Source organism: Neophocaena asiaeorientalis, unplaced genomic scaffold (genome assembly GCF_003031525.2).
Source record: "Neophocaena asiaeorientalis asiaeorientalis breed wild unplaced genomic scaffold, Neophocaena_asiaeorientalis_V1.1 scaffold161, whole genome shotgun sequence".
NCBI classification, from domain to species: Eukaryota; Metazoa; Chordata; class Mammalia; order Artiodactyla; family Phocoenidae; genus Neophocaena; species Neophocaena asiaeorientalis.
In genome coordinates this window covers 549,450-569,422 of record NW_020171987.1, presented here as the reverse complement: position 1 = coordinate 569,422, position 19,973 = coordinate 549,450, and the positions used below count along the sequence as shown (strand labels likewise).

The 19,973-nt window shown below is 36.8% G+C and overlaps 1 protein-coding gene across 4 annotated transcripts in view; it reads right to left on the bottom strand.

Moving 5' to 3' along the window:
- The window catches only part of RNGTT (RNA guanylyltransferase and 5'-phosphatase), a 242,835-nt gene that overhangs the window by 191,305 nt on the left and 31,557 nt on the right, over positions 1-19,973 (bottom strand). For all 4 annotated transcript variants that reach the window (XM_024747399.1, XM_024747414.1, XM_024747405.1 and 1 more), the window contains exons 7-8: positions 17,545-17,654; positions 15,863-15,964 (exon numbers count right to left, since the gene is read on the bottom strand). In XM_024747399.1, the coding sequence (XP_024603167.1) occupies positions 15,863-15,964; positions 17,545-17,654 (212 nt within the window). The remainder of the gene's footprint in view (positions 1-15,862; positions 15,965-17,544; positions 17,655-19,973) is intronic.

Below are 19,973 nucleotides of genomic sequence, written 5' to 3'. Positions count from 1 at the left end.
TAGGGGCTTCCTGTGCCTCCTGTCAGGAAACCCCCTTGAGGAGTCTCGGTTGGCTGGCTCTCTGTGACATTACCTCTTTCTGCCTCCAGTCACAGTAGGTTGGCTGCTTCCCCTTCCACAGCAACTATTCCTCAAGTGTTCACTTCCCTGCCTTCTGTATCGCTATGAAAAACACTCTCTTGCCATACTCTGTATTCCAAAAAAACAGCTCTTCTAAGTACCTCAAAGGCCACTGGGCTAACCTACTGATGCAGCAGTCCCAAGCAGCCTTCAACTTCAAGACAATTGAGGTAAAGGATCTCCCACCTTACAACTTCCTAACAACAACTCAAGAAGAAGTAGGAGTTGGTGTAACAGTCAAAATTTAAATCCAAAACTCATGGCTCAGAAATCCTTAAAACTCTTGACATGTTTAAAAATATATACTAACAGTTTCACCAGCCACCAGTACAATAATTGTCTTCCTTAGTCCAAGCACCGTACTGCCCAGTGGCTAGAACTTAACAAAGACTCTGGATTGACAGCAACTGTTAGGTCAGTCTAGCTCAGACAGGCTGTTTCCGCTTCATGACTTCGTGCTACTCCTCTTGCCCATGTTACTCACTCTCCACTAGTCATCTTCCTCCTAAGAATGCCTACGTTCCAGAGTCTATGTCACATCATTTATAGGAAATTATATTTCACATTGTTCTCTCATGTATTCCCATTTTAATATCACAATTAGATTTTCACCCATTTAAGGGCATGAAACATGTCTTAAATTTTCTTTTTATAAATAGGTTCAAATTTTAAAAATAGGACTTTACCATGACTATGGAATTTCTCTTTAGAAAGTTAGAGTTTGGTTTATTTTATTTTAATGAATCTATTAAGTTGGTAGAAGGTGTAACTATCAACAACACTTACCAAGCACTGCCTACATGTTAAGAATTATTCTAAATGCTTTAGATGAAATTACTTAATCCTATAACATCTAGGAGGTAGTTATTATTGTTATCCCTATTTTTCAGATGGGCAGGTTGGGAGTTACAGGGGTTGTATAACTTTCCTAAGGTCACATAACTAGTAAGTATGGGAACTTCAGGATTTGAACCCAGGTAGTCTAGTTTCAGTACCCAAGCTCTTAACCACTATACTATACTGCTTCTCAAAAACAGACCTGTTTTATAAGCTAACATACTTAAGTATCTTTGTTTTTTAGAATTTTATTACATTATTACCTTTATATGTCCATGATTCTACTGATTATGCAGAATACCTAACATAGGCTCACAATCCCTCTTACCTGAAAACTTTGGAGTTAGATATACTCCCAAATTAAAAAAAAAAAAAATTAGACAATCTTAAAATATACTAAAAATAAAATAAAATAGGTACAAACTAATTTTCCTCTCAAAACTTTATTGTTATTGAAATTGACCACAAAAAAAAAAGAAAAAAAGAAATTGACCATACACTAAGATACTTAATTTGGTGGCTCCAAGTACATCACCAGAACAGCTACCATTTAAAACTTGTCAAAAATTAGAAATTTTATAAAACAAGCAACATCTTTGTGTGTATCTTAATTCTTCTATATAACAATGAATCTTTTTCTTAATTATTTTACTGAAAGGGAAAGACCTAATCTACAAGAAACTTGAAATAATTTTATGTTTAACACAGATATTATACTTTACCATACATATTTTACTATAAAAACCCCATTATTTATTTTAAATGTATAAATAGACTAATAGCACCACTAGGTTACTTTTAAGAAAGATAATTAAAAACACATGTAGAAGATGCATAACACGAAGATGCTTGATTTTATTTAATATTGCTTTATGCACATAGGGAAATATAAGTACATAAAATTATATCTAAATGCACCAAATGTTTTAAATGACTTAATTTCCCAATTTATTAGTACAAAATGTTTAATAAATCACACTATTAGAAATTAACTGGTTTCCACTGGTCTTTGTTCATGTTCACATAAAATTACTGGGAAAAAGTCTAGATGCAACAATGTCAACAGCTAAATACTAAATACAGTACCTAACCTCTGAGATTACAAAATTAAATATAATATGGACTCGTCGTATTAAGGCAACTACCAAGGCCAGATCACAGAGTCGATTCAATGGGCAGTTGCTTAAAGTTTACAATTTAAGGAGCAATTTTATTTGTTCTCATAATATATACTGTATTCTGTGCCTCTAGCTACATTTACATTCTATCAGGCTAATATAACACTTAAAAGGCTTAAAAGCCATTTTTAAATAAGTCATGGGGAGACAATTTAGTTCTCTGCCCAGGCAAAAATATTTTAAAAATTAAATTTTCTGAAGTCTAAGATGTTACGAAAGTAAAATTTGTCCAGAAAGGCTCACCTGGGCTTCCCTGGTGGCGCAGTGGTTGAGAATCTGCCTGCCAATGCAGAGGACATGGGTTCGAGCCCTGGTCTGGGAGGATCCCACATGCCGCGGAGCAGCTGGCCCCATGAGCCACAATTACTGAGCCTGCGTGTCTGGAGCCTGTGCTCCGCAACAAGAGAGGCCGCGATAGTGAGAGGCCCACGTACCACAATGAGGAGTGGCCCCCACTTGCCGCAACTAGAGAAAGCCCTCGCACAGAAACGAAGACCCAACACAGTCAAAAATAAAGTAAAAAAATAAATAAAAAATTTAAAAAAAAAAAAAAAGAAAGGCTCACCTGCCCACAAAAACAGCAGCCAACAGCAGAGCTGGGCTGAAAGCCAGGAACATACTGTTCTAAGATGGGCTGCATATAAAATCTTCAAACCAGGGCTTCCCTGGTGGCGCAGTGGTTGAGAGTCCGCCTGCCGATGCAGGGGACACGGGCTCATGCCCCGGTCCGGGAAGATCCCACATGCCGCAGAGCGGCTAGGCCCATGAGCCATGGCCGCTGAGCCTGTGTGTCCGGAGCCTGTACTCCACAATGGGAGAGGTCACAACAGTGAGAGGCCCGCGTACGGCAAAAAAATAAATAAATAATAGAAAAAAAAAATCTTCAAACCAGATCTTACAATTTTAAAAAGAGCTGTCAGAATTACTCATTTTCAATTTCTTTACCTAAGTTCACAGATACTAATGCCTTTTGGGAATCAGATTACATGCAAACACTGAATATGGTTCCTAAAGAAAGTAAAGATACTATATGATGTATAATTTTAAAAAACAACAGCATGTAGTTATAGAAATTTCTTTCCCAAAATATAATTGGAGCATATATATCAAAATTGCTATTCTTCATATACCGTGTACAAGTCCAACGACTGTTCTACCCTTATGAACAAAATTTCACTATCTAAAACAGAAGAGTTACATTCCAACACAAAGTCTTTCTATAGACTCCTTTGCTCCCAACATGAACAACTGAGAGCAAAACCCATATGAGATAAGAGAGAATCTTCAAATCATTCTTTCATTTTCTGAGATTCCAACATAAGAACATCAGTTTCCTGAAGCAAACAAAACACTTTCAGAGACTTTAATGTGGCAAAATCGTTTTTACAAAAATAGGTCCAAAATGACATAGTCATATAATTCATATGCAATGCACAAAAGAACATGGCAACATTATCAAAACTGCTATGCTTTCAGTAGTGTTGTATACATGATCCCACTAATCCTCACTAAATTCTGAATAATCCCAAACTAGTATTTTGGGATGTATTAGATGTACAATGAATTGGGTAACAGAATTCTACTGCATCACAAAAACAGCCTGAATTAAAGCTGGTCCTCTGCTGCCATCTAGTGCAGTCATAAAATGCCAAAACTAAACCAAAAGTGACTGGAAAAAAACTTTTTGGTGATGAATCTGTTTAATAAATCGTTAAAAATACTAGTTCAAGGGCTTCCCTGGTGGTGCAGTGGTTGAGAGTCCGCCTGCCAATGCAGGGGACACGGGTTCGTGCCCTGGTCCGGGAAGATCCCACATGCCACAGAGCGGCTGGGTCCGTGAGCCATGGCCGCTGAGCCTGCGCGTCCGGAGCCTGTGCTCCGCAACGGGAGAGGCCACAACAGTGAGAGGCCCACGTACCACAAAAAAAAAAATATATATATATATATGGTGCATTCATACAATGGAATACAATGATCCAGTATGGCTCGTTTTCCTCCTAAGACACTATCAAAATAACAAAGTTAGATTTTTTTTTTTTAAGTATAAAGCCATCTGGTGGTTTTCAAAATATGTCCACAAGTCCCCAAACTCTTTGATACTCTTCCTTTTAAAAGGTGGAGCTAAATTTCCCTCCCCTTGAGTGTGGGCTGGATTTGTATCTCACTCCCAACAAATAGAATATGGCAGAAATGACTGTAAATAACTTTTGAGATTAGCTTAGATTATAAAAAGACTACTACTTCCATCCTGGATATCTTGAAATATCTTGGATCACTTGCTCTAGGGGAAGCTGGCTGCCATGTAGTAAGGACATTCAGGCAGCGGTGGAGAACCACATGGAACCCCAGAGTTAGTATGAAGACTGCTTTAAGCTGAAGATGTTTGAGATTCAAGAGATGCAGAAAGAAGTGTTCCCAGAGCTTCCCTTATTTGACTAAAAGCAGAAACTTCTGGGAATGAGGCCACCATAAATCACCTCTTTGGAGCAGCTTCACTCCCAGGAAGGAGATTGAGAGTGAAACTATCTTAAAACCCCTCTCTGGGGGAATTTTACAGCCAGGAAGAAGATGGAAAAGATCAATCACACCAGCATAACAAAGATTATCAGATTATCATAAACTTTCTTCTCTCCTGTTGTTATCCTAAACATAGGTTCTCCTAAAGTAACCCATTTGTTCTTCCCACAGAAGCCTTCTGTCTCCATTCCCTTTCCCCTATTAAGTTAGGTGTGTGTGTATGTATGTGTGTATATATATATATATATATACCCCTACCTTTAGTCATTTAGCACATCACTTCTTTTGTGCACTCCCACAGGCATTATGAATAAACTTTTTTCCTCTTCTTTCCTCAGTTTAATCTGCAAACTCCCAAACACTAAACACAGTGGGTGCAAGTTTTTCCTCCCCACCCAGGCCTGCAAGGCAAGGAATGGAGGCCTCAGGCCAACAGTCAGCAAAGAACTGAGGCCTGCCATCAACCACAAGAGTAAGCCTGGAAGTGGAGCCTCGAGGTGACGGCAGCCCTGGCCCACAGCGTGACAGCGACCTCATGAGAGACACTGAGCCAGAACGACCCAACTAAACTGTTCCCCAGAACCATGAGATCATAAATGTTTGTTGTCTTATGCTGCTAAATTTGAGGGGGTAATCTTGAGGTAATGTGTTGGGTAGGAATAGATAACTAATATAACACACAACAATGAAGATAATGAAGGAAAGGAGGGAAGACCATCACTGGATGAACTATGGCAATAAATTTCTGCTGGACAAGAAATCGATGGAGAAGTGCTGAGAAGCACTGCACAAAAGTAGCAACATCTACAAGTGGAGCTGCCTATTTTGCAAAATCCCAAAGAAAATCCAGACCCAGAAACATCAACTAATGAGAGTGACAATAGGGACTGAAAAAGAGAAATTGGTTATTTTTAACTAATGTAAAACAATTAAATCCCCACAACTCACAGACAAGACATACAGGTTAACCAACTCCTAAGCAATTAATCAATAAAATTGGAGGGCCCTTCTCTAAAGAAACTGAACCAAACCCTGAGGTAAAGTAACTACATGGGTAATGGTGCCCGGAAGTAAAAGACCTCTCTAGGCAGTAGGACTGAAGATCCTCCAGCACAACCGCTTATCATAAAGCAAAGGTCTCAAGCTGACAAAGCCGGCCCACATTCACAGAATTTCTTCCAAGCAGTTGTTCTGCCTCATTTTTAAATGCAAACAGCCAACCAAGGATCACTGCACATTTAAGGAAAACCAGAAACATGAAGAAGAAAGATGATTCAAGATTAAGAGAAAGTAACTCTATACCCGCCAGTTAGTATTCTCATAAGAGATTCAAAACTCTATGATGTCTATAAATTAAGAACAGGTTGGCATAAAAAGGTGTAAGCAGAGGGTAAAAATGCATGGGTACTCTTGAAATTTAAAAGCGTAATTACTGAAATTAGTAATTTATTAGAAATATAGAAAGAAAATGAGAAGATCTCCCAGAAAACTGAAAAGGAGACCAGGAGGTGAAAAGTATGACAGAAAAGATAAGAGAAGAAAAAGAATCTAAGAATCTAGGTGGTGTAACAGCCAACAGTAGGTCTAGAAGGAGAAAAGAGAAAAAAGAAAAAAAGAGAGAGAGGAAATAAAATATCAGAGATAAGATAAAATTACCCTGAATGGAAGAACCCAGGTTTTCAGATTCAAAGATATCACCAAGTACCAATGAATGGGAAGGTTGGGGGGCAACCGCGACCCACATAATTAGACATCACTGGGAAATTTTAGGACAAGAATAAAGAGAAAATTCTAAGTTTCCAGGGGCGAACTACTTCCAAGGCACTAGAATCAGAATAATATCACACCTTTTATCAGTGCCAGAGGTTAACAGAAGAAATTGAAGTAAGGTTTTTAATATTCTTAGGGAAAATCATTTCTAATCTAAAATTTTATACACAAGCAAACTACTAAATTCAGGACAAGAGCAACAGCATGTTCATACACCTAAGCATGCTTATGGGTTACTTCCTGTACATACTTTCTTAGGAAGTGAGTTAAGGAGGTATCCCTGCAAAGTGACAGAAAAGAAAGGAAGGAAGGAAGGAAGGAAGGAAGCAGAGGGGAAGAAAGAAAAACATGGAATCCAGAAAGCTACATCCAACCAGGATAAAAGTTGGGACCAGAGCTTTATACACAGGCTAGAAATCATAGAAGGCTCTAAAAGAGAAGTCTTTGGGATTACAAAAAGTAATTGAAAGAAGAAACAGAATGACTAAAACCTTGAAAAAACTTGATTATAGGGTAAAGGCAATTATTCGAGTAAAAAAGAACCTATTTAAACTCAACAAAAGAAACATTCTACTTGATGTGGCAGAGAAGGCATGACTTTGAACTCTGGGCAAGTTGGCTGTCTTTGGTGGTCAGTTCCATCCCTGCAGTTGTGTGCTCAGTGGATCTTGGTTTGAGAAGTAAGCAAATAACACTTCCCAGACTCCCTTGCCAGCTCTCTGGAAGAAGATTAGAAAAAAAGAGGAAGGGAAAAACCTATTGATCTGCTTCTGGCAGCATCTGTGGCAGCACTGAAGGCAGCAGCCACCAGATGACGGCACAGCTCCTTAGGGAAGAGCCCCCTGGGAGGGGCTGCTGTGCAGCAGTGTTGAGTGGTCCCAGAGCAGCGGCCAGACAGCCAGTATATTACCTCCTCCAGCACCTGGGCAGCAAGTGCTAACCAGGCTCCAACCAGAGGCACTAGCAGCCTGCTGAACTCCAGGTGACCCTTTGGCTTCTCCATCCTCTCAATGCCTTTGTAACCAATTCTATGTATTAAATTCCTGTGTGTTTGAAATATCAGAGTGATTTCTTTTCATGCCATGAAAAAGGAAATCTATTCCTTTCCACTAATCTAAATGATAGTTCCAGTGAGAAAAAAAATTTTTAAGTATTTTTCACCATTTAAAACAACCATACACTTACAGAAAACAAAAACCCTATGTTTAACAAACAGCATGTAAATGTAAACAGAGTTGACAATATTAAAGTTAGAGCTGACATAACAGAAGTAGATGGAAGACAGAGAACTCTAAAGTCCGCATCTTAACAAGAGTTAAGAAACACTACATTAGGGTTATTAGGATAAAGGGAAGATTAAATATACAGGCATGATCGATGAAGAGAACTAACAATAGTAGTTTACCTACGATGAGAAACTAGAAGAAAAGACAGGTGGGAACAGAGGTACTGGTAAGCCACATCCTCATGACCACATTAGGAACTCACCTAAAGTTAATTAATAAACAGCAACATAAACATATTATTTAGAGATTTGAGGATAACCACAAAATAAGTATAAAAAAAAAGGAAATAAAAACAAAAATAAACAAACGGGACCTAATGAAACTCAAAAGCTTTCGCAAAGCAACAGAAACTACAAACAAGATGAAAAGACAACCCTCAGAATTGGAGGAAATATTTACAAACGAATCAACGGACGATTAATCTCCAAAATATATAAACAGCTCATGCAACTCAATATTAAAGAAAACAAACAACCCAATCAAAGAATGGAAGAAGACCTAAATAGACATTTCTCCAAAGAAGACATACAGGTGGCCAAGAAGCACATGAAAAGCTGCTCAACATCACTAATTATTAGAGAAATGCAAATCAAAACTACAATGAGGTATCATCTCACACCAGTTAGAATGGGCATCATCAGAAAATCTACAAACAATAAATGCTGGAGAGGGTGTGGAGAAAGGGGAACCCTCTTGCACTGTTGGTAGGAATGTAAATTGATACAGCCACTATGGAGAACAGTATGGAGGTTCCTTAAAAAACTAAAAATAGAACTGCCATATGACCCAGCAATCCCACTACTGGACATATACCCAGAGAAAACCATAATGCAAAAAGACACATGCACCCCAATGTTCACTGCAGCACTATTTACAATAGCCAGGTCATGGAACCAACCTAAATGCCCATCGACAGACGAATGGATAAAGAAGATGTGGTACATATATTAGTCATAAAAAGGAACGAAATTGGGTCATTTGTCGAGATGTGGATGTATCTAGAGACTGTCATACAGAGTGGAGTGAAGTCAGAAAGAGGAAAACAAATATTGTATATTAACGCATATATGTGGAATCTACAAAAATGGTACAGATGAACCAGTGTGCAGGGCAGAAATAGAGACACAGATGTAGAGAACAAACGTATGGACACTAAGGGGGGAAAGTGGTGGGGAGGGTGGTGGTGGTGAGATGAATTGGGAGACTGGGATTGACATATATACACTAATATGTATAAAATGGATAATAATAAGAACCTGCTGTATAAAAAAATAAATTAAATTAAATTCAAAAATTAAAAGATAAAAAAAGGTTAAAAGAAGTTGCGTTAGACCTCAGAGATATTGCGGGTTCATTTCCAGACCACCACAATAAAGCAAATATCGCAATAATGTGGGAAAAAAAAAGTGGTTGCCTTTAGGGAGTAATACTGATAGACAGAAGGAGGGGATATGGAAGGGATCTCCAGTATTACTTGATTTATTTAACCATAAACAAGGATTACCTTAATAAACAATTTTATTTCAGTCATCAAATAGGAAAATGTTTAATAAAATAGAAAAATATTTAGGAGCATTAATTAAAAACAGCAGATTACTGGGCTTCCTTGGTGGCGCAGCGGTTGAGAGTCCACCTGCCGATGCAGGGGACACGGGTTCGTGCCCCAGTCCGGGAAGATCCCACATGCCGCGGAGCGGCTGGGCTGGTGCGCGCTGGCCGCTGAGCCTGCGCATCCGGAGCCTATGCTCCACGACGGGAGAGGCCACAACAGTGAGAGGCCCGCGTACCGCAAAAAATAAATAAATAAATAAAATAGCAGATTACTAAACTATAAATCATAGATACTAAACAGTTTAAGTAGAAAACATATTTCCCTAATAGAAGCTCCATTATGGCAGGGACCACTGTAATGCCCAGCATCTAGAATGGTACATGGCATACATAATATACACCAAAAAATACTGTGGAATGAATTCATTTTCACTTAACAAAATGATATATATAGACAGAGACACAGGTCTGAAAATATACACACCAACATTAGCAGCAACATCTCTAACTGGTGAGATTATGGCTGCTTTTCATTTTTTTCTTTTCCTTATCTTCACTTTCTAAGTTTTCCACAATGAACACAAAGTAATTTTATAATGAGGAAAAGTATTTTTAAAGTCACTATCATTTTTTCATTAAACTTTTTCATTTTGTGACCAGAATCACAAAAGAAACCAAAAAAAAGACATTTTACATATATATATATTCCAAGTTAGAAAAACTCACAACTATTAATAATGGAAAATGTTTAGTAAGGTATAGACATATTCATTGATCTTGACCTAATTAAGAGGATCTGAAAATCTTTCAAGGTAACAGAATACTGCAAAATTACTATTCATTGCACAAATCAGGTAATTAGTTCCAATACTGGTTAACAAATCTCATGAATCTATCTGTTCTGAGGCTAAGAAGCCTCTGTTGGTTATTTTAATTAGTTACTTTTAGATTAAGTAGCTCTGTTTATAATGAGAATACAGAGTATCATTACACTTCAAAGTATAAAATCAAATGATATATTCATTTGCACTAACTACCATGAATGTTACAGGTTATGCTTTTTAGAACTTCATAGCCATGCACAAGTATGTAAAATACAGTATCCTTTTACCTGGTCTTCCATGGGAGAGAGTAAAAAGCCACATTGATTACTCAGATTTACCTTGATCTGGAATAAAATGTTAAAGCCACTTAAAATGGTATGGGCAGCATTTACATATCAAAGGGGCTGAAAGGTGTGAAAATCATTTTGATTTTTATAAAACAATCAGTCTTCATGAGAAGAGAAGACCAGAAGAAATATTCCAAAGGCTTTGTTTTATTTTACATTTGCCCCGTGACCTGGCTGATTACTTTTGATTTTCTTTTGTATAGGGCACACATTCTTAAAAGATCAATTACAATTCTTTCAAACAATTTTTCACTGATTCACAGAGAGGAACAGATTTGTTTTCTCTTTTTTACCCAACCTAGTACTTAGCATTTCTACAATCACACATAATGGACTAGAGCATGTGAGCAAATAACCAGTTCTTAAAAGGATAGTGGAATTATGAAAAAATAAGTATGAAAATCCCCTTAACATCTCATCCAAGAGATAGCTCTAGAGCTGAGATGGAAGTCGGGGCAAATGTGCGCCAGTGAGGTCAGTAGCACTATGCAATACTAAATAACAAATGGGTCTGTATCTCTTCTTTATTCCATTATCAAAGGTAAACATCCATCTAGGACACCCATTATTATACTCCTAAAATCAAAATGAGCACTCATATTTCATATGGAATATGAAGTAATGCTGCTTAGCAGTTCTTTGTTACCTCTCCTTATTTATTCTGCTTTGTACTATACATACTTCTACTACATCTCTTACTGCATCTTAAAGCTGCTTCAAGGGCAGGAATTGTATTTTGTTTACCTACAGTGTCTTGTATCATCTTTGAGACCTTCTAACTCCTATAGTAGCTTCATAGCTATCTACTAAAGCAATAAATATTATTTCTGCAAAGATACTGATTTTCCCATTAAGTGAAAGGTGCAATGCAATTCCAATTACCATCACAAAGCAATTTGAAGGAAACCTGATAAAGTTTTCTACAGTTTATAACAGAACAGCATATATCGTATCCATTTATACGGAGGATCAGGCAGTGAGGGAAGGCGGCAGCAGGCAGGAATATGGAGGCACAGAGTCCAGAGAACCAAACCTCCAACTCTTAACATTGATCATCCCAAGGTGTGGGATAAAAGTTCTCACGGGGAGAACTTTTCCTCTCCCTATATAAGGAAGACATCACCAGAATAAGCGTATTTTAAGATAAAAAATCACCTATAAGAATAAAACAGTAAAAATAACCAAAGAAATAGTGAAAAAGAATAATGAAGACAATATCTGGCAACACAGGAAAAAATACATGTATAAAGCAAGACCGTGGTAAAGATCCTAGGCTCTGGAGCCAGACCACCCACATTCAAATCCCAGTCCTGTAACTAACATAACTGTGCAGGCTTGGAAAACTCACTTGCCTTTACATGCCTCATTTTCCTAATTCATAAAAGGAGGATAATAATAGTACCTACACCTCACAGACTTGTGCACAGTACATGAGATATTCTGTATAAAATACTCAGACTGATGTTTAGTATACCTAAGTGCTCAATACGTGTTATCTGTTAAAATATAATTTGTGCCATAGCCAAAATACAAAAGAAACTTGTGTAATCGACTGATGCTTCCCAAAACGCTAATTAAATCAATAACAAATTTCATTTCCCAACTGTCAACCTGGCCACATTATTATTTATACTAAATGAAACTACCCCAAACTGCCAAGAATGCAGTGAAATGGGCTCTTTCAGGCAATAGTGTTTGGGGGTGTAACGTACAACTTTTGGCAAGAGGTATCAAGGAGTTTAGAAGTTTCCATACTCTTTATCCAAGTAATATTATCTTCATCATAAGCTATATCAAGATGGGTATAAGGAGTTATTTATAAAAGAAAAAACTGGAAACAGTCCAATGCCTCAATAAAAGAGAGCAAACAATTTTATCTTGGCAGCAATTAAGTAATATCTTTTTCTTAACATCTTTATTGGAGTATAATTGCTTGACAACGGTGTGTTTGTTTCTGCTTTATAACAAAGTGAATCAGCTCTATGTATACATATATCCCCATATCCCCTCCCTCTTGCATCTCCCTCCCACCCTCCCTACCCCACCCCTCTAGGTGGTCACAAAGCACCGAGCTGATCTCCCTGTGCTATGCGGCTGCTTCCCACTAGCTATCTATTTTACACTTGGTAGTGTATATAAGTCCATGCCGCTCTCTCACTTCGTCCCAGCTTATCTTTTAAAGTATGTTCTAAAAACGGAAAATGCTCATCTTAAGATTAAAAAATAAAAATAATCATATTAAACAAGTTAGTTCTAATTACCTGCTAAGTCCAGCAAAACCTCTGGCATATGGTAGATGTTCAATAAATATTTGCTGACTGTATGAATAAATATTATTCTTCTCATATATTTGGGTCCTGTAGCCTAGCTCTCTTTTAAAATATATGTATTTAGAAATATTAACAAAAAATGGATTTTTTTTTAATGTTTCGAAGTTCCAGATGCTTGCTACCCCTAGAATATGGGCAACCCCAAATTCCAATCAGGGATTGCACCAATGTTTGCTACAGAGGTTTTACCTATATCCGTTTAGCTCTAAGAGTTCTCTAGCCAGATTTGGTAATGAATTCAGTTGATTTTTATCCTTAAGTACCATTTCAGAGACAGTACCTCTATTAAAAAGTAGTAACTCTCACATTGATAAGTAGCTTAATTAAAGAAACTAATATTTAAAGGAACTTTCTATCCTTTAGTAAATCCTAAAGATGTGACTAGCTGACATCTATCTCAAAAGTTTGATTTAAAAATATTAGATTGTTTTTGTCCTATACCTACTTTTCTTCTTGTACACTAACTAACTCACACCGTAAGAGAATTCTGAATGTATTCTGAGAAACCAAATGTTGGTTACCACGTAAAAATGATTTTCCAAGGAGTCTTAAACTATGACACCAATAACTAACGTTTATTGAATGCCATAATAATAAACATTTTACATGAATCTCCTTTAATCAATTAATGGACAAATTCTCAGTTGTATCCTTAACTCAGTGGCTGGCTAGACACTTCTCTGGTTTAGTCACTGATTTTTAAACTGTGTTCAACCGGCACTAAAGGCCATGGCTCCCGAACCTGGCTGGAAATCAGAATCAGCTAGGGCTGCTTTCAAAAACACAAATTCTCAAAGCCTACTAAGGTCTACTGAATTTGGATCTCTAAATTTTTTTTTTAATGCAAGCTTAATATGATGGTAATACAATCATGATGATAACATAACCCAAACATTCAATGGCGTTTGGGAATTGCTGCCCTAAAAAAGTTCCATGGTGACCTTAGAGACCACCCAGAATGCAACCCCACATGCTGCCCCAAAATGTTCACCAACCAAAGCAGCCCCACTTTTGTCTGTTTTATATAATGGGGGGTCCAAGTAAGATTTGGGCTTGGAGAAGGAATAAAATGAGTTCTGTTACTTTCTCTTTTTAACCAGTTTACTGCCAGGTATCATCCACTATAGCTTTAGATCAGTAAACAGTGCTTCTGATTGACTTTTAATCACTCCTTGTTTGTCTCCCTTCTCCATGATAAAAAAAAAAGGAACACAGGGGGCTTCCCTGGTGGCGCAGTGGTTGAGAGTCCGCCTGCCGATGCAGGGGACACGGGTTCGTGCCCTGGTCCGGGAAGATCCCACGTGCCGCGGAGCGGCTGGGCCCGTGAGCCGTGGCCAGTGGGCCTGCGCGTCCGGAGCCTGTGCTCCACAACGGGAGAGGCCACAACAGTGAGAGGCCCGCGTACCGGAAAAAAAAAAAAAAATTTTTAAATGTGAAAAGCAGATCTTAAAGAGATATACCTTCTTTCCCATTTTCATTGCAACATTATTCACAATAGCCAAGATATGAAAATAACCTAAGTATCCACCAAGAAATGAATAAATAGATAAATAAAGAAGATGTGGTATGTATATATATGTATATATAGATATATATACACAATGGAGTATTATTCAGCCATGAGAAAGAAGGAAATCCTGTCATTTGTGACAACATAGATAGAATTTGAGGGCATTATGCCAGGTGGAATAAGTCAGACAGAAAGACAGATACTGTATGATATCACTTATATGTGGAATCTAAAAAGCTCACAGAAACCGAGACTAGAATGGTGGTTACCAGGAGCTTAAGGGGTGGGGAAAATGGGGAGGTACTGGTCAAAGGGTACAAACTGCCAGTTGTAAGACAAATAAGTTCTGAGGATCTAATGAACAACATGGTAATTATAGTTAAAAAAAACTGTATTACATACTTGAAAATTGCTACAACAACAGATCTTAAATGTTCTCACCACAAAAAAGAAATGGTAATTATGAGAAGTGAAAGAGATGTCAGCTAACACTACAGCAATAACCACTTTGCAATATATAAGTGCATCAAATCAACAAGTTGTACACCTTAAACTTACATAATGTCATGTCAAATTATAACTCAATAAATCTGGAAAAAAAACTAAAGTGTACATACATGTGTCTGTGTGTGCGTATATATATACATGCACTCCTCATTATTCTAATTGTATGTGTGTGTTTGCATATATAATACACACACTAATTGTTCTAAAACATTTTCTTCACTATGAAAAAGTTAATAGGACTTCTATATTAATATCTATATATGTACATATATGTGCATATATGTGTTTATATATGTATACATTGCATGTATATATACATATATGCATATACTATATATACATACATGCATATATATACATGCACTCCTAATTATTCTAAAACATTTTCTTCATTACGAAAAAGTTAATAAGAGTTCTATATTAATCTGTTATTTCAATTATTATAACATTTGCTGAATGAATAAATAATATAGCAAAGCTATAAAAAATGGATTACAAAAGAGAAAGAAAAAGTTTAATGTTATTGAGGAAGCAACTTTATGCTTTAATACTAATAAATATTTTTTAATGTAGGAATATGAAACTTGAAGCTAAGCTTTGTTATAAGAATACAACAACCTTAAGAGTGTATAAAATTATAAAAAGTATTAGCAAGGATTAAGAGAAAAAGAAAACTATCGAAGGAACAAAATACAGAGTGAATCAAGGAGACTTGGTAATTTTTAGATTATAAACTGATAATGCATCTGTTAATTTTAGAAGTGTCCAACACCATTAAAGACAAGGTGGCAGGCAGCAAACATACCAAAAAGCACAATATTATTAAGAAAAAATACTTCCAGATTTAAATTTGGTATAGATTCATGTCAAACTAACATAACTCTGAAACCAAAAATTAAGCAGAATGAGAGTTATAATTGTAGTACACAGCTAAGAATACTAGCAAAACAAAAACTATATGGTATATGAAACATGCTTATTTTGCTGCTCAAGTCACTCCCAGGAGTACAAACCTTCTCTAACAACAAAGCAATATTCTTCAAGCATTCGGGTTATTAGTCAATTTTTTAAGAAATCTAACTTACCGCGTACCATCTGCTTTCCAGCTTACTTTATATGGCTTCTGCTCCAAAAGTTTAATATTTTGCTTGTCCATGGAAATAGGCTGTGCTCCAGGGAATCCAGACCTTAAAGAAGAACACTGTATTACTATTATGGCTGGTGTCCATACAAAGCAATACATGTCTTAAACCAAGCTCACCTGAGTCACACATTTAGCACAATGTTTTCCCTATCATGAGATTAATGTCAATTGGAATAATATCAGCTTTCACAAAAATGCTACCAAAAGGTTATCATTTTCTTGACATTTTAGAACTCAAGTTAACAGGATCATAATTGCCACTGCAAACTATGACTATCGGGCTAATTTTTAAATATTAATACACATGATCTAAACAGTAAAGCACAAACTGTTTACAAGTCTTTGTATATCTACAAGTCTTTTACTTCAGGAAGAAGTTTAAATCTTGCCTTGACTATCTTACATTGCTCTAGACCCCATATTCCTCCATCATGACACTGTCAGCTTGGCATAACTTTGCAGGGTTAGCAAGTTTCTCCTCAAAAGATGCCCAGAAGTGACAAAACAGGAGAAATTCAGGTCGAGATTAAAGTACACTGGCAAGGGTTTAACAGAATACTAAAACTGATAGCACTTCATCATTTACATTTTTTAGTTAAAATTATTTCTAGTTTATTGATCTGTATGTATACCAGTCCAAAAGTTCTTTATATTAGGAATTTTTAACAATAATCCTGTTTCATCATGTTCCAGCTGTATTACAATTTTCTGCCACAGATAGCAATGATCAACAGAAATGACCATAGACCAAGACCTGAGAGCAACGATCAGTGAACTCTCTCTTGAATCCTCTCCCATGAAATGTCTGATAAATATCTTCAAGTCATGGTAAGGGGCAGAACATATCTAAAGCTGATTCTCCCAGGTTTCTGATGACAGAAAAACTGGAAAATGAGGCACATTCAAGTTTCACCTCTTCTCTCTTAATAAAATGATAAGGGCAACTAAAACATTAATCAGCAACAGTGGGACTTCCCTTGTGGCGCGGTGGTTAAGAATCCGCCTGCCAACGCAGTGGACACGGGTTCAAGCCCTGATCCCACATGCCGCGGAGCAACTAAGCCCGTGCACCACAGCTACTAAGCCTGCGCCCACAGCTACTAAGCCTGCGCTCTAGAGCCCACAAGCCAAAACTACTGAGCCTGCATGCCACAACTTCTGAAGCCCGTGCTCCGCAACAAGAGAAGCCACCGCAATGAGAAGCCCGCACACCACAACGAAGAGCCCCCACTCGCTGCAAGTAGAGAGAGCCTGCGCACAGCAACAAAGATCCAATGTAGCCAAAAAATAACAATAATATATTTTTTTAATAATAATTAAAAAACTCAGCAACAGTAGAATCAATCTCACAAAACAAATACCAGAAAGTGACAATAGTAATTTTCTATTCCATTAGGAAGACATGTGAGTCATCTAATTTTGACTCAAAAGTCTGGTTATTACACTGTTTATCTTGAGAAAAATCTGATAAACTCTTGCTTAACATGTTTTTAAGAACTCTATGTAAACACGGAAACTTCAAGGAGCAAAGAAGCTATGACATTGTTTGCATTAATGTTAAGTATTGCAGAATAAGAATAAATTTTATTTAACACTTTAATTAATATTGAAAATGTTTATTACCCTTCCCAGCCACAGAATTGATGACACTTCTGTTGTACCTCTCCTAACTTTGGTTGAGTTGTTACTTGAGTTACACCTTTAACAGTTACGCCTTCCAAAAAAATAGCACCCTGAAAATAAAAGGAAAAGAAAAATACATTAGTGTTCAAATCCATTTACAAAGACCAGACTGAAAGATACATTTATTTTCAGAAATCTGAGCAAATATATGCAACAAATGGTCTGCTACAGGAGCTTCTACAAACTCCCCTGGGATTGTACACTAGTTTTCCTTAATCCAGCATATGATGTTCAATGTACATATACAGGCCAGTGTCTATATCATGTTGTCAAAGCATCCATGGGTACTACTCAGTAATCATAACAGCAATAATATCTTACCTACCATTTACTCAGAGCCAGGCAAAGTATCTGGCATTTTACAAACAGTTTCTCTAATCCTTATAACAATTCTGAAAAGTACGTGCATTATATTTATTTCACAAATGACTAAATGAGGCATAAAGATTTTATGTAATTTATTCAAGTGGTAAAAACAGAATTTGAACTCAGGTCTATACTATACCATTCACCAATGATTCTCCATTCACCAATGAGTCTCATTTGGGGAAGGGGGTGAGAAGTTGTGTCACTGATGGAGTTTGGATTTTGAGATAAAAACCTACAATATGTACCTTTGTAAACTAGAATAAGAGTATAACAGTAGACAAAGCAGCTAAGCTACAGTCATTGGATGTATCAACATAAAAACTAAATATTACTCATCACTGAATTTTTAATCTAAATTCTTTAACTCGGAACTACATCCAACGTCTTATTGTATTTCACCCATTTCACAGCAAGTATATTTTTAGAATATCACAGAGAAGTGAAGCAGATGGAGAATTTATATATCAAATAATAAAGAACACCCCTGGAAATTTTAAAGACTAAAAAAATAGTCTTGATTCAATTACTTTGAGACCCATAAGAGGGTTGGCATCAGTCTCAAGAAATATCTATAAAACAACTCTAGCTGTTAACGTAATTCGGGAATAAAAAATAGGGTCTGCAAGCTACAATGATCAACATTCTGGCAAGATTTGGCAAACTGAACTCGTTGGTAAGGAAAAAAAAAAAGAACACAATACTTAGTCCACATACATCCCTGTCAAATTTAGAAGAGTCCTAAAGTCAATCCAGCAGACTATTTTTTGCCCCTAATTCTGAATCATATTTTACAGTTATCTAAAATGTCATCTACCTTGTTTTCCTTAAAGAGAGGTTCCATGAGCCAAAGTATCAAAGAATACCATTCCTCTCCTATTACACCATAACCTCTCTTTATCAGCCAATGAAATTCCTGTTTTAGAACCATTTCTACCATTAAATATAATAACTAAAGAAAATTTTCAAAGGAAAGCTTAACCAGGTGGATAAGTTTTTTTAACATATTTAGTAATTGAGATACTCATAACTTCAATATCCTGATGAAATTACATCTTGTATATACTAATTAAAAACAGAAAGCATTATCCTTATTCTGAAGGTACTAATAGCACAGAATTTTTTTTAAGTTTTACCAATAACCTTCCCTGTAAACTCAACCTTTTTCATGAACACACTGTACCCCACGTCTTGACTAGAAGCTAGCTCTGCACCAAGAAGACCACTCACTTTTCTCTTAAGTGAAAGCTACTCATTCTCCTACTGCCCAAGTCCCATGTAGTAGTGTAAACAATTCTCTTACATCCTCACTGCTTTCCCAGCCTCTTTCAAAAGTTCCTCTTCCATTCAGACTCATTCAGCTACATCACTCAGCTAGACGTCAGGTAGAGCAAACATCCACTGTGGTTGGTTGCACAACGGCTCTCTTTGTGGATGGGATGCCTTCCCCACCCACAAGCCATGTTACATGACATGAAAGATAACATGCCACTCCAGCCAAAGTTGATGGGAGCATGAGTGAACCCCTAACTCTATCTGAACCTATCAGGTTCTCTCTTCAGGTAACCTGGAATTTGGATTCAGAAAGTCTCCGCATGTGGCGAAAATTATAACACATAAGCTTAGATATAGGACATTAAATATCCCTCGTAAACAAAGAATCAGAAATCTCCCAGGTAAACAAGGAATCAGCTATATTCCTGTGCTTGAGCTGCACCCATTTACTCATAGTAAATTCCTCTTCTTACTTAAGCTAGTTTGAGTTAGTTTCTGTTACTTGCAACCAGATAATCTAAATTAACAAAATGCTCTATCCTTCATATATCGACCTCTGGTCACTTCCGCACATTCATCAAAACCATAAGTATTTCTCACCATGCTAACTTCTGTCATTATATTGGTAACATTAACATCCATTGAGACAATCTGACCCATCATACAACCTAAGCTTCACAGTTCTGTAATTTCTTTTTTTTTTTTTTTTTTTTTTTTTTTCGGGTGTG